The sequence below is a fragment of the Sus scrofa genome, chromosome 1 (assembly GCF_054392235.1).
Source record: "Sus scrofa isolate SSC_HxYL_T2T_F1_AM1 chromosome 1, Sscrofa_HxYL_maternal_Yorkshire_Landrace_v2.0, whole genome shotgun sequence".
NCBI classification, from domain to species: domain Eukaryota; kingdom Metazoa; phylum Chordata; class Mammalia; order Artiodactyla; family Suidae; genus Sus; species Sus scrofa.
This window is the reverse complement of record NC_139383.1, coordinates 65,236,058-65,251,916: the sequence shown is the minus strand read 5'-3', so window position 1 is coordinate 65,251,916 and position 15,859 is coordinate 65,236,058. Positions and strand designations below refer to the sequence as shown.

Genomic DNA, 15,859 nt, shown 5'->3' with positions numbered 1-15,859 from the left:
ACAACATAGGCCAGGTGTGGAATGGACAATAGGCAAGTGAAAGAAGTGACAATATAGGTAGACTGAGTAGATCATGTAAAGATGCAGCAACTGGGTTCAGGAAACTGGAATTTTTCAGTTTTGTTGGAAAGAAAAACCTAGGGTATACAAGGCTGGCCTGGATCACTAAGGTGCTTTATTTGGCATGTTAGTAGTTATTCTTTATCTTAAAATGAATGAGGAGACAAGAAGAATTTTAAGCAAGGAAAAAGCCTAGAGATTTTAATTTGAGAATATAATTATATATTATATAATTATATCTTATATAATATAATTATATTATAATATAATACGGGCAGGTATATATTAGGTATATGGAAAGGGTGAGAAAAAGGACAGGATTTAAGGGAGTAATACAAAATCCAAGAAGAGAAGTGCCAAGGACTTATGATATTCAGAGTCCTCCAGAAACAGAACCAATAGAATGTAATCTACAGTTGGCAAGCTGGAGAGATTAGAGAGCTAGGAGAGCTCTCCAAAGGCCAGAAGACTTGACACCCAGGAAGAGTCTTTGTTTCAATTTCAGTCCAAAGGCAGGGAAAAATACCAATGTTACTTTGAAAGCAGTCAGGCAGGAGGAATTCCTTCTTACTCTTGGGAGAATTGGGATTTTTGTGGTATTCAGGCTTCCAACAGATTGAATGGGACCCAACTATACTAGGGAAGGAAATCTATGTTACTTGATCTACTGCTTCAATGCTAATTTTATCCAGAAACATCCTCACAGACACACCTAGACTATTTAACCAAATGTTCAGGCATTCCTCAGCCCAGTCAAATTAACACATAAAATTAACTATCATAAGCTTGAAATCAATTATGAAAATATGCAAAGAGTCTATGTAATAGAAATTGGAGATCAAATGGCTCTCAGAATGATGGTCAAGTGTCATTCCCAAGAGCCTGTCTTGTACACCTGGGTAAATGTGACGTCACTGACTACTATGAGTTGCACCCGAAAAAGAGTAAATATAGAGGAGTTTAGGTTTGGAAGGATTGAGATAGTGCATGTGAGGCAAACCAGTACATAGGAGAGAAGTTTGCCCTGAAATAAAGGTATACTTTACATGGTAATTATAAGCATTCAGATGGACAACTTTCATATAAGCAATTAAAATAGCCAAATTATAACCACTCAGTATGGGCCTCTTTCACATGATCAACTATAAGAGAATACAGAGCACTAAGGTGATCTACTTTTCCTTAGAAAAAGAATAAATAGAAACAATTCTCCTCTTATACTGTATATGTAGATTCATTATATTTTAAAGACATTAATATATTGTTATTGAAGAATTTTAGGTCAGCTTTTTTTTTTTTTTTTTTTGCTTTTTAGGGTCACATGTGCGGCACGTGGAGGTTCCCAGGCTAGGGGTCAAATAGGAGCTACAGCTACCTGCCTACACCACAGCCACAGAAAAGCAGGATTCAAGCCACATCTGCAACTTACACAACAGCTCAGGGCAACAACAGATCCTTAAACCACTGAGTAAGGCTAGGGATTGAACCCGCAAACTCATGGTTACTAGTTGGATGTGTTTCTACAGTGCCACCACAGGAACTCCTCAGTATTTTTTAAAATTGTTTGTGGATGTTATACTTTTTCAATTTTATGTATCTTTTCATGCAGATGTTTTGAAATAATAGTAATAACAATATTTTGAAAACAAATCAATTCAGGTAAATAGCAATTCAATAATGGGGTATAAAAAAAATCCCTTAATTAAATTCCCTTTTGTTTCAAACTGTTTGTGTCTGTATAGATAGCACTTCTGTAACCTTGGACCTTGCTACATATAAAATGTATTTTTAACATATATGACATATTTTTATTAATCACAAATAATAATTATCTAGTTATTTTTTTCTTGTGTTTCATGAGAGAATACAATATGCGGCTATACCAAAAAATGAGTAAGTTCAATTCATTTGCAAAAAATATCATTTTCAGTATTATTTGCAAAGGCAAATAAGTGATAGCAGCTGCTTATTTGACATTTAATTGTCCAACATAAGGCTCTCTGGGTGCCTCTAACTCCTCCTTATTCCTTAGCTTCCAAAAGTTCAGCCCTTTTGTGGAGCCTACCCTGGTTCCTAGAGATGTTGGAGCAATGTCTACACACTCTTGTTTCCAAACGTCTCTAGAACATGATCCACACAAAAAATGTATCACTTGCATTTATTGTTTCTTCTTATTTGCTTTAACTTTAACTCTGAAAGCAGATAGTAATCTCTTTGAGGTCAGGGTCTAACCTCTCACTTTAAGGTTCACAGCCCCTAGCAACAATTTTATTTTATTTTTGTGTGCTCTCTATATTGGGAGATTTACATAGGAATAACTGAAAGAAAGGAAATGAGGTAATATTCTGTATAGGTTACTGCCAGATAATTGGAAAATGGCTTCAAAGTTAAATGTATTGAACACATCATAATAACTTTATGCAGAATAGAAAATAAACAATCTTAGTCAACATCTTAGAACTAAGATCAAGCACCAGGTGTGGCAAAATTGTGAGCAGATTTAACGACTTTTAACCTTGAATTATGATTAAAATAGATGGTATGACTCTAATATGTGTACGTGGAAATCATTTAAAAGAGAAAATAATATAAATAAAATTAAATTCCTTATCATAGAAAAGTTCAAAAGATTTATTTTTAGTAAAAAAAAAAAAACCCTCTCTAACCATGTGAAATTTGTTCCTATTTTTAAAAAATATTTGACTAGGTTTACATAACACTAATAAAGTTTTTCATTGTTTTACTTTTTTTGCAGCTTTTGTAGAATATTATGTATATATGGCCCCATGGATAATAATTTCTAAACATAAAGCATCTATGTTCACATATTCATTTCAAAGTGAAAATTCTATAAATTAAATTCCAATTTTGGGTTTTTTTTTCAAAAGTAAAAATCAAAATAAAATTTGAAAAAACTGAAGGTTAGAAATTAATCCAAGTCCAGCAAACCAAGGTAATATTTCCTTGTGTATAAACTTCTTCAGCTCTACTAAGGCTGATATATTGCTTCCATGGGTATGACTAGTGCTCAAGGCCATAAATCTCTCTGAGACACATCTAAATTCCATTAAAATTTAAGAAAGAAGGCAAGTTTATTTTGTATTTTGTGGCTACATTAAAGGAGAAACTTTATTTTAAAATGGCTAGCTTTTTATCCTTAATTCTCTTTAAAATGTTCTAGGATCTTGTCTTAGATGAAATTTTAAATAAGGAAGGCCCTTTTTTACACTCAAACCCTTCTGATACTGTAGTTCATAGAAACATTATTTTCAAATGGGACACATGATGAATGCAGAGTAAAATTTAAATACAAATATCTAGGTAGAACTAGGTACCCTATTCCATTCTCACTAATTTTAATTTGTTATTAATCATTAATTAATCTAATCTTTGCTGTCTTATCAGAGTTCAACAGAAAAAAAAAAAATCAAGCTCACCTTCACTGGAAAGACCACATTTATCTTTCCAATTTTTCTTGTTCCTTTTCTCCTCCTTACCTACAAGAATGATAGAGAAAAAAAAATTCATATCACAGTGTGATGCCGCTGGTGTGTATAAAAAACCCTCAACAGTCATTTTCCCATCAGCGGTTTCCCTGCTGGCCAGCTTCTAAGTCTCTCCCCCTCCCCTTCTCCTCAGGTAGCTGGCTGCTAGATGTTTACTGATTAATTTGCATCAAATATTCTCCTAGCAACCAATGCTAGGATAGGATTAGATACTTTCCTAAAAGACTGTTTTCTGTTCAAAAAGCTTGGACTTTCTAAAACACCTAAACAGAAATAATTTTTAAGCAAAGTTGTAATATGATTCCCTCTTATTTTTTAAAGAAATTTCAGCCAATTACCTTTTATTGTTGTTTTTACTTGGGAAAATCAGCCATTTTTCCTTCTTAAAAATTTGCATTTGTGGACACACCCCTATTTATAACACAGATGATCTTGACAGTAGAATATATATTATGTATTTTAAATAAATCTACAATTCATGTGATTTTATAATTGATGGTGCAAGATATAGAAAACAAATAGATCTGGTTTCTAATGGCCAGTTTAGTTATATAAATAATATAGTTAATTGTCCTATAGAATAACTTTCATCTAAATAAAATGAAGCCTATTAAGTTTCAGTTAAGATTTACTTTACTGAAAAGTTAAAATATTTTTCTTTCACTTCTGAAATAGTGTTACTGTGTAAATTCCAGTAATGATTATTAACATCAAAGTATTATTTGACAGAAAGCGTAAACATAAGAGAAATTATAACATTATAATAATTCATGTCAATAACATTAAATAAACTGACCAACAGTACACAGTGATTATCTTAGCAGGTTATTGAAACAAGAGGAAGAAATATTTTATTATGTCACCTTAAGATTTTAATCTAGCAGAAAATAATACCAAAGAAGAAAGATATTTTAGTAAGATCAGTAATCGTTTTTAGGTTATTAATAATAAAATTGATGATATTTTACAATTTAAAAAATTCTAAGATTCAAAAATAAAACCCTATAGTTTAATCACTTGGTGAAAATAAAATATTTTTTCAGAGGTAAGAATAAAGCAGCAAATCTTTCATAAGAAAAAACTTACTAATTCAGTTTAATGGCTATTACACCTAGACTATTAGAAAGATTGCCATTTAAACAATTTTTCTTTTTCACTAATAGTTCATTGTTTTCTGTGTAGGTATTTCTTAAACTATGTATGTGCTTTTAAGAAATCTGAATTGTAAACACTAACCACTTTTTTTCTAAGACTTTTTATGTTGAAATCTAATTCAGATTTTAGAAATTAAAGCGATAGATACTGCAATGTTTTAGCATCTTGATAGGTCATTGCAAAGTGATGCAATTTTTACTTTCAGAATATTAGAGATGTGGAAACTCCTATTTATTGAAGGCCTACGCTGTGCCAGGTGCACTACAAGGATGTTTAATAAAATACCTCTGATAAACCTTTCCAAAACAGTTGAGAAGATGTCAATATCCCAAAATTATAGATCTTCTCTGAGATTTAGATATGTTAAACAGCTTGCTAGAAATTATAGGGTAAGGCAAAGCCAAGTTGAAACTCATGACTGTGGGACTCCAAGTCTAATATTTTTCACCACATCAAACTGCCTCCCACAGTTATGGAGGTGAAAGCATTGTTCACCCTTCAAACACCTGGCACACTGTTGATGCCCAAGTTTCCCAAACCACTCATCCAGACTTGGTGTGGACTTTAAAAGGACTATGTTCTCTCTGATGGCTTATTAAAATTCTCATCATTTTCAGATAGCAATTGCAAAAGACTAACTAAACTACATAGCAATATGAATGACTAAATATTCAGTTTTAAGTGTTTACTTTCATGTAAAAAATAAAATGGAAAATGCTTGGAGATATTGAGTGTGTGTGTGTAAAAAAAAGATTATTTCTCATAAATTCATGCACAGACATACACACTTACACTCAGGATACTTTTCTTCTCCTTCTTTGCATAGCCTTGTGTAAAAACACTCTGCTAAAGAGACTTAAGGGATAGATGCCTTGATACCCAGGCACTGACCTATCAAAAGGTTCCAAATCAATCATGTGGGTTAAGCCATTGGCCCTCGTTAAAACCATGGCTATATTTGTAATGAATGAGAAAATGTAGATAGAGAATAACCTGTTGTTACACTGCTGGGTTTTGATTCCCAGGTGAGTAGCATGGAGCAAGAGATTTAGACACAAGTTTTCAGAAAATGTGTTATTACAAATAAACCTGTTCAATAATGTCACCCACATCTTGAAAAGTACATCATGAAGAAATATGAGTTAAGTGCCTACTTTTAAAACATTAGCAAAAAAATAATGGTGAAAACTGCTATAAGAGGATGCAACACTAAAGGATAAAATGATGTTTTATATATCTCCTTATATCAAAAATGCAAGGTTGAATTCAGAGCTAATGCTCTATAGAGCTTAACATGACACCCTTACTAAAGGTGGAAAAGGAAATGACACCTAGAAGGAATAGTAAAGTGAGCAAAACATAACAAATACTAAAACAAATTCTGGAAAATATGCTGCAATGTTAAGAATTTGAAAATATTTATGAATCAAGAGAGAAAAATAAGTGGTGTATTGCCTTAACTGTTTATGAACATGCAAAAGAGAGAAGTCCATCTGCAGTAGGAAGCTGGTGGCTTAGAAAAAACATCTTTTTAAAAAGATACATCCTTGTCACTGTCCCCAAATATTCGCACAACTGTTTGTCAATTTTATCAGAAATTCTACAGAATATTAAGCAAATTAATATTTTGCAACACATTAAAAATATTTTAGGAGTTCCATTTGTGGCTCAGTGGTTTACAAACCCAACTAGTATTCATGATTTTGTGGGTTCAATCCCTGGCCTCGCTCAGTGGGTTAAGGTTCTGGCATTGGTATGAGCTGTGGTTGTAGGCCAGGACCTGCAGTTTCAATTCGACCCCTAGCCTTGGAACTTTCATATGCCACAGGTGTGGCTCTAAAAAAGCAATATATATATATATATATTTACCTTAAGAATACAGTTTCCTTATATATCCTAATACACCATCTATACCCAGCGAAGCTATTGTTTAAAGATGACAGTGGCTGGTAAGGTAGCCCCACCTGTGCATTCCCACAGAAGCCATTCTCACTGAATGATTTTCTTGGACACAAGGAATTCCAGAACTCTTTGATCCAACTCAGTGCAGCTCTCCACTTCAACTCCCACATCAGTCTCATTTCTCTATTCCATCACTTTCAGTTCTCAATTCCAATGTTTACCATCATCCCAGAACCATCTGCTTATCTGATCAACTCATCCAACAATCCAAACTGGCAACTCTTCCTCTACATCATATTCACAACCATGATAACTTGAGGAAACTCATAAGCACCATTGTACCCAGGGTCTGGTAATGGCTTTATATAAAACAATAACTTCAAAAATTCAACTCTCTGATTACAATTCTGCATCCTTTTTCTTTTCTTCTGCATCATTTCAGTGACGCCTGGGCTTCTACTCACTAAGGTTTCTGATTCCACACTCCCACCTTTTATCCCCTGGTTACCTTCCTCTTGAGTTCACTCCTCTCTATAACTGGCCTCAGGATGCTCCAGTTCACCAGTCCTATTCCTGCACGCAGACCCTGTACCCAAGGAATTCAAGGCAACATTTTGCTATTTCCAAACCTGGGTTGTTCATGGGATAGACTGCCTTTACAAATGTATTGCCTAGAGCGGCCCAGGCAGCTATGGCTATCCTTTACCAGTCAGTAATCAGCTTTTTCCTACCCCTCAGAGTACTTATTCACAATGGCTACTGTTATCCTCAAAAACTTTACCTAGCAGTTTGCCAGTATATGCTCTTTGCAAAGCAAAACAAAACAAAAAAGCCCAGATTTGTAGTGATCTTCAAGCTGCAGAGATTTCCACCATCGCCCATTTTAAAGGTATCGACAACACCTCTAAAAGCAGAATGGGAAGATATGTGTAGTAAGGAGCACATTGTTTATGGTATTCCCACCGGTAAAACATTGTACCTGTTCTCAGACACAACAGATAAAAAAAATAACATCAAGAGCACAGAAGATAGTATGGATGTAATGAATATTGAGTATTTTACCTTTGGTTTATTATAATTTAACTGTAAATTTATGTAATAAATAATAATGTTGTAATAATGACCATGTTTAACAACTGGCTCATGAAATTCCCCCAAACTTAGCAATCAGCTCTTGCTCTAGCCTATGCCAGCCAGTGCCAGCACATCATTGTTTCTCCCATTGCAAACCTTCATTTCTCTTTGCCAATGATCCTGCCTCATACTTTACTGAAAAAGACTACACATAATCTCCTTAATGTCTTGCCCCCATATATACAAATTTCTTTGAAATTTTACTCACTCTGACCTCATTTCCAGCTGTCTTAGAAGTGTCCTTTAGTCTGTTTAAGATGGATTCTTTTACCTTGGTTATTATGATTTCCTCCCCACTGGCCCCAGAACTATGTGTCCTTGGCACTCCCTCTGTCTCCTATATGTACTCTCTCTCTGAGTTCATCTGTATAAACATATTCAAGAACCCCCATCAGTGAAATTAAAAACATCCCTTGACCCCGACCCTGTGTCTACATCTATCCATGTTCATTTTTTATAACTGCATACCATTTTTATGAGAGATTCCCTAGGAAGAACAATTCTTCTTAGCAGTTACTATATCCTTATCCTTGTTTCTTGCTTTTTTTCCTGAAATCTCACAACATTACTATAAGGGAAAATCATGAATCATCCTCAAAATGTCAAAATACAATTTTTTCCCTCAGTTCTGAAAAGATTGCTTTTAAAAAAAAAAAAAAAACTTTTCAGCATTTGACCATATTGTACCTTACTTCTTAAACTGCCTCTACTTCAACTGTTGTTTGGCCTTTGACAATCTGCAAACCTATGAGAAAATGGGCAGAGTATCCTTCATGAGCATCCCTGCAAGTACCACCTGATCAACCTGGTCTCTGCGCAGCTGGAAAGATGAAAGATGCTGACAAAGATCACTAAATATTTGTTGCAGCAAAGGCTGGGAGAGTTTTGGCCCGTCCAGATGTAGGGAGAAAAGAAGCTCTTTCCTCTTTCCTTAATAGGGGATGGCCACCTGACAAAACATCTGGCTCCTATATCTATCCTCATGAAGGGACTGCTGCTATTTATTGCACCCTAGCAGCTAGACCTGAAACACAAAATCTAGACAGAAGAAAATGACACATCTAAGGAGACCCACGAGAAGTGGGAAGATACATAGGACACTCAGAACAGGTGACTCCTATTGAAATAGAATTGAGGTGGAAGCAAAAACATAGCTTGAATAAAAAGTAAGAGCAATCAAGCATATTCAAATTTAATATTTGTGTACACATGCCCACTTTGGATGAATATTTCCAAAGCACTGTCTTCTGGAATTAGGTCAGTAGCTCATTTTTCTTTCTTTAACCCCAACTCAAGAGACACCTCAGAAGGAGCAGGGATAGTGATGGATTCTGAAACCTACTATGAAAACTGGGGAAGATAAAAAGTGGTTAGGTTCTAGCATCAGAGAAAACTAGAAACTTCAGATAAGAAACAATCACAGCAATGGCTTGCATGAATCGCAAACACCAAAAGATAACATTTCCTAGAGAATAGGAAAAAATTGTGTTGGTAGGAAGGTAAAAGCTGGTCTAAAGAGCAAACTAGGAGTATTTAATGAAATCAAGTATTTAAATACCAAAAAACTGCTCATTTATGCTTCTGAGTAAATCAGAGCCACAGGATACAGTAGTGGTCTGTGTGCTGTGCAATTTCAGGGGGTAATTTTCATATGTAAATGTAATGCAAACTACATTTTCAACTAGATGTATTGTGCATAAAATCATATAAATACACCTGATTTTTTATAGATTACACAGTTCAAACAAATATTAAACTGTTAAATTTATAACTAATTAAAACATATTGTGAATATGTGAAAAAATCTTTTGATATAAATACTCTAATTGAAATAATTGTTATATGCATTTCAAATAAAAGGGTAAAATACTAGGAAGTTTTAATGGTCAATGAAAGTTCTCTACTACGGTTAGAAATCTTTAAAAATGTATAGAGGCAAAATAAGAGATACTTTCTTTTCAACTAGATATATTGTGCATAAAATCATATCATTTCTTATCTTATTTCTTGAATTATTTTGTTTTGACCTGTCAATGAGATTTTTTTCCCCTGACCTCTCACAATTCGATATCTGGAATCCAGAAAAAAAAGATCTGTTTCCATCTGTTCCACTCAGAGTGATCAATATTTAGTTAAGTTCATGCATAATAACGAATATATCTCCCAGAACGTGCTTCATCAAATTTTGGTATATAATTTTATCCAGGATCAGGACCTTGACAGAAGGATATCTGCATTTTCATTTTATTTTACAAGGGATGTGGGAATGCTGACTATCTACTTTCTGCTTTTTTCCCCCATATTATTGCTTTGTAAAGGGAAGCATTCTGCCATAGTGAAATAGACATGTGTTTCAGAAAATTCTCCCTTTAGGCCCAAACATGGGCTAACTTCAATAAATGAAAGTGGCATAGTTTACAGAATTGGTTTCTCACTAAGTACTTGAGTTGAATCAGCTTTTTAGATGCCTTCAGATTTTTAAGGAAAGCAAAAGAAAAAGCTTTCCTCCAGCATCAAGAAAACACTCTACCCAGATAATTGTCCCATTTAATTTGCATTCGAATGCATACTAAACTGAAAAAAAGCAACACTCAGGAGGCCAACCTGGTAGAAGTCTTCGTATCAAGTAATAAAGGGATAGGTGAATAGCAAGAGAGGAAAAAGGGCTGAGAGGAATGACTGAATAGGGGAGACAGGTTGGTTGCAAATTCCCAAGGACAAGTTATCAACCTTTCTTTCTGCCTTATAGAAGAGCTCTCCTCTTCTGCTGGGGGAAAAAAATCTAGACAGCCTAAGAAATCAGCCAACAAACCTCATTATTGATGGCGTCAGGTGGTAGATCAATGCCAGAGGAAAATCAATGGTAAAAATATTTTTCAGTGGTGCATACAGATGAAGAAGCCATAGCAGCATTTCTTGATGGAAACGACAAAAGTCTGCAGCCACCCAGAGAGTCACTGCATTATAGGTGGCATGAACTTGTATGGTACTCTAGGGATACTAATTTGCCCTATATGATTTCCTGTGTTGTAGAATATGTAACTATTTGCTGTGAAAAGAAAAGAAGACAAAATACAGAGATTCCACTGAAAGTGAAATGTAATTTCTCATGCAGTATTTTGTTTTATGGATATTTACTATGTATACAGCTGTTTAGTTCATTAAAAATTAAAAAGTTTAAGAGCTACAGCAGTTACAAACTCAACTAGTATCCATGAGGATGCAGTTTTGATCCCCAGCCTCACTCAGTGGGTTGAGGATCCTGTGTTGCCAGGAACTGTGGTGTTAGTTGCAGACACCACTCAGATCCTGCATTGCCTGTGGCTGTGGCATAGGCTAGCAGCTTCAGCTCTGATTTGACCCCTGGTCCAGGATCTTCCATATGCCATGAGTGTGGGTCTAAAAAGAAAAAATAAAATAAAATAAAAAATGTTTAAGAGCTAGAAATCATACCTAAATCAAAGAGCATGTTAGTTTGACATTTGAAGAAAAAATAATTGTGAAAATAATTTTCTCACACAGAAAGATAAAGTTCTAGAAAAATTGCATGTCAAAGGATTATTTTTAAGAATGAGAGAATGGCAGTAAAGCAATTTTAAAGAGTCACCTGGATTTATGGCCTCCAGTCCAAAATATCCTTACACCGTGTGATAACTGTCTTTCTAAATCATAGACCAGATCCAATCAGAGCACTCCTGCCCCAGAGCTCTTGAATCCTCTGAAGAAGTAATACGATCAAGATTATTCTCAGGTGAAATGGGGAGTTTTTGAAAGGTACCACTAGAGTTGGGTTCCCCCTGTGGTTAATGAAACATAACTTTGTATCCTCATTTATACAGATATCTTTCAAGCCTCTTAGGAGAGTTCTAAAAATCTTGTATATGTTATTGTGAACTCACACTTTCCCAAATTATATAAATTGTTTTGTATAAAGCTTTGGATTTGCCTTTAGGTGTTACCTAATCAAAGTCAAGAGATAAACATATTCCTTGGTAAACAAAGGAATATCTACAGTTCTGCCATGACTGTATTCTCATTAGGAGAGAAAAACAATCTTCTTGAGATACTTTCACCAAGGAGAAGGAACACAGAACCTCACTTCAAGGTAAAAACAGGACAGAATTTCTAACAAGCCTTCATTTAACTTTTCAGAGGAAATAAAGTACAGTTTACTAAGTATTATTGCTGTAAGTAATTTGTAAATTTCATGTCTTCTATCTTTTTTGTATTATACATAGCCTGTTTTCACATATTGATTTGTGGTTAAATATCCAAAATTGTCTTTAAGATTTTTATTTTTTCCATTATAGTTGACTTATAGTGTTCTGTCAATTTCTACTGTAAGCAAAGTGACCCAGTCATACATATAAATAAGTAAATATATATATATATTCTTTTTCTTACATTATCCTCCATCATGTTCCATCATAAGTGTCACAAGTGAATAGTTATCATTCCCTGTGATATACAACAGGATCTCATTGCTTATTCCCTCTAAATGCAATAGTTTGCATCCATAACCCCAAACTCCCAGTCCATCCCTCCCCCTCCCCTTGGCAACCACAAGTCTATTATCCAAGTCCATGAGTTTCTCTTCTGTGGAAAGGTTCATTTGTGCCATATATTAGATTCCAGATATAAGGGATATCATATGGTATTTGTCTTTCTCTTTCTGACTTACTTCACTCAGTATGAGAGTCTCTAGTTCCATCCATGTTGCTGCAAATGGCATTATTTTGTTCTTTTTAATGGCTGAGTAGTATTCCATTGTGTATATACACCACACCTTCTAAATTGTCTTTAAGTCTATGAAGAGCCCAGAAGCTTATGTCTTTCCCAGTGACAGTCTTGGATGAACAGAACTAGAAAAGGCAGAAGTAGAAACTTAAAGGAGGAAAACAGACTGATGAACTCTAGGGATCTATAGGAAGATGGAAGCAGGGGCAGAAGAAGTAAGGGCATAGCAGCTGAAAACTTTTGAACCACCATAAATACTTTCTCTTGAACCTCACACTCAGGTCATTCCATCAGGAAATCTCATTGGTTCTTACTGTAAAATATTTCCAGAACACATTTTATGTTACCTATTCTACTACTACCATACTGCTCCAAGCTATTATCCTTTCTTGCCTGATTATAGTAGCAGTTTCCTAAATGCTCTAATTCTACCCTTCAATTCCACCTCCCCTGCTTATTCTCTGTGTAACAGAGTGATCCTTTTAAAACAGAATTTAGATCACACTGTTCTCTGTTCAGACTAAAATATAATCCTAAAAATGGCCCACAATGTCCTTTGTGATCTTCGTGTCCTACCTCTCTCCTCTATCATCTTTCTTTTTATTTTCTCCCGTTATTACTCTAAACCAGCAATACTGGCCTCTCTGCTTCTCCTTGACCATATTAGATACCCTTCTACCTCAGGGCCTTTCCACTTGCTGTTCTCTCTAGACGCACATGGGTCATTACCTTCCATCTTCACGTTTGGCTCACACGTTAATTTTAATCAGCATCCCCTTAGGCCATCATATCTAAAATCCCCTTCAACATTGCCTAGCTCTCTTCATTGATCCATTTTTACGTTAGCATTCATTATCATCTATTTTATTTTAATTTATTTTTGCTTGTTGTCTGCCACTCCACAACAGGTTGTGAGGTCCATGAGAGCAAGGTTTGTGTCTTTTGTTTACTGCTCAATTTCCAGTACCTAGAATGGGATGAGCATTAGTAACTGTTCAATAAACACTTGTTGAATGAATGAATAAGTCAATGAATGACTGAGTAATAGAACAATACATGTGGGACTCTCAATTTGTTTCCTATTGTTTTAGTAAAAAGTTAAATTATTTGCAAGGCACTAAAAGTCCTTCAGGATGTGTCCTTAACTGGTGTTTTCAGACACATTGCTTACCAGTCCCTCTCCATACTCTGCCATCCAGTCAGGAAAAACTATCCATTATTTCTTTAACACACCAGACTCTTTCATGCCTCATTCTCTTGTTCATGCTGTGCCTTCTGCCTGGAAAGTCTCCTTTTATCTTCTCTTCATTCTTTCCCTAGCTAACCCATGCACATCTCTAGAGATCTAATTCCAATGCTTTTTCCCTTTGTGAAGTCATTTGGGACTCTTCCAGACAGAATTAATTAGTCCCCACATAGTGCTCACAGAGTAGATTTTACTTTTCTCTTTTAAAACAATCAAATTATATCACAATTATTTATAACCCTAGCATGGAATACAGTGTCTGACATATAATAACTATTTGATGGATAAATCAATATATAAGAGTACCATTTTTCTAGGCTCAAAATATCAGGTTAAAATATCCATTAAATACTTACTACATGCCTTATACTATTTTAGACATTTTATAAATATGATTTTATATCATCACCACAAGTTCTTGCTCTGTAAGTCCTAGTCTTGTCTGATATTAAAATTGAGGAAACTGAGTCATGAGATAGTTAGTAAAGATCCACTTATTGAATATATGCTCTTGACCACAAAACTTTACAATCTACCAGGTTAATGGCTTATCCAGAAAGCTGCTCAGAGGAAGAAACTATCCCAATATATATCTTTCACTTTCTGTGTGTCATCAGTACAACATATCTTCGCAATGCAAATAAACCTCTTTGGATTAAAGAATATTAGATTAAATAATGATCCACTGAAAATATTTGAATGATACTCTAAATGGGTATAAATTCAGGAAGATTTATGGAATTAACTAGGGAAATAGTATATATTTTAATAAATGATAAAATAATGGAATGGATTTCTACTATCCTGTGAGGAGAAATTTTCATCAGGAAATTCCCCTTCCTACACAAAAGAATTAGCTCCAAAGAAAAAAAGTAAGAATTTTTATCAATGTTCCCATCAAAACCTCTTACTAGCCATCATCACCTTAGTATCCCTTATTGATCTCAAATAACTTTTCAAAGGGGAGGTTTAAAAAAATCCAAAGCAAGACCAGCATCATGAAACAGGGTGCTAAATATATGAAGGACTACTAAATTGTGGAAGAAGGGAATGAAAAGGAAATATTGTCACTTATATTCAATAGTTCAAAAACAGTCCTAGATTTTAAGTTCCATTTTAAATGACAATAAAACTAGATATTAAAAAGTTAGTTAAGAATTTCAGTTTCTAGGCCACCATGTAACTTGGAAGTCAACACTCCATCCTGACAACAAGTAAATATTTGACCAAACTGAAAAAGCAACAACCTTTCTTAGACATGTCAGAGAAGTGAGGTCACAGAGCAAAGTGCTGTCCCTGAAATAGGAGAGAAACCATACAAGCAATGAGAGTAGAGTGAACATTCAAATTGCTGAGAGGGAAAAAAAAAAAAAAACTAGAATACTGTACCCCAAGAAATTATCCTTCTAAAGTGAAGGAAAATAAAAATTTCCTCAGGCAAACAAAAATTGAGGGAATTTGTTGCCAGAGATTTTTCTTGCAAGAAATGTAAAAAGAAGTCCTTCAGAGGGAAAGAAAATGATATTGGTCAGAAACTCATATCTATATAAAGAAAGGAAGAGCATTTAAAGAAAGAATAAGTGAAAATAAAACAAATACATTTATTTTCCAAGTTCTTAATTGATCTAATAATAGTTTGTTCAAAATAATAAGTGAAACAATTATGTGTCCATATATGTGTATATAAGATATACATGCATAGTATTTTATATATATATATTCATATATATATATGCCTATGTAAAGTCAAATGAATTATGGCAATGATACAAAAGATAGGAGGGTGGAATTAGAAATAGTGTGTCATTATAAGGATCTTACACTACTATTGAAGTTAGATAGTGCCATTTGAAAGTGGACTTGGATTAGCTGTAAGTGTAGATTGCAAACTCTAGGTGAACTACCAGTAAAAGTTTTAAAGGAACTTTAGAGGCCAGTGTTCTAAATACACCAATTAGAGACAAAGATTTTCCAAATGGATCAAAAGCTAGATCCACAGGGTTTATAAGAAACTCACTTTAGGAGTTCCCGTCGTGGCGCAGTGGTTAACGAATCCGACTAGGAACCATGAGGTTGCGGGTTCGGTCCCTGCCCTTGCTCAGTGGGTTAACGATCTGGC

The 15,859-nt window shown here is 34.6% G+C and overlaps 1 protein-coding gene across 33 annotated transcripts in view; it reads right to left on the bottom strand.

Annotated features, from left to right (window-relative positions):
• The window catches only part of LOC102160801 (uncharacterized), a 1,256,521-nt gene that overhangs the window by 599,810 nt on the left and 640,852 nt on the right, over positions 1 to 15,859 (bottom strand). For 30 of the 33 annotated variants that reach the window (XR_014806243.1, XR_014806209.1, XR_014806241.1 and 27 more), the window contains one exon: positions 3,498 to 3,557. The exons of the other annotated variants lie outside the window; for them this stretch is intronic. Coding sequence is in view for 3 of the 30 variants with exons in the window: in XM_084960967.1 (XP_084817093.1) it covers positions 3,498 to 3,557 (60 nt within the window). In the remaining 27 variants the exon portion in view is untranslated. The remainder of the gene's footprint in view (positions 1 to 3,497; positions 3,558 to 15,859) is intronic. 33 annotated transcript variants of the gene reach the window in all.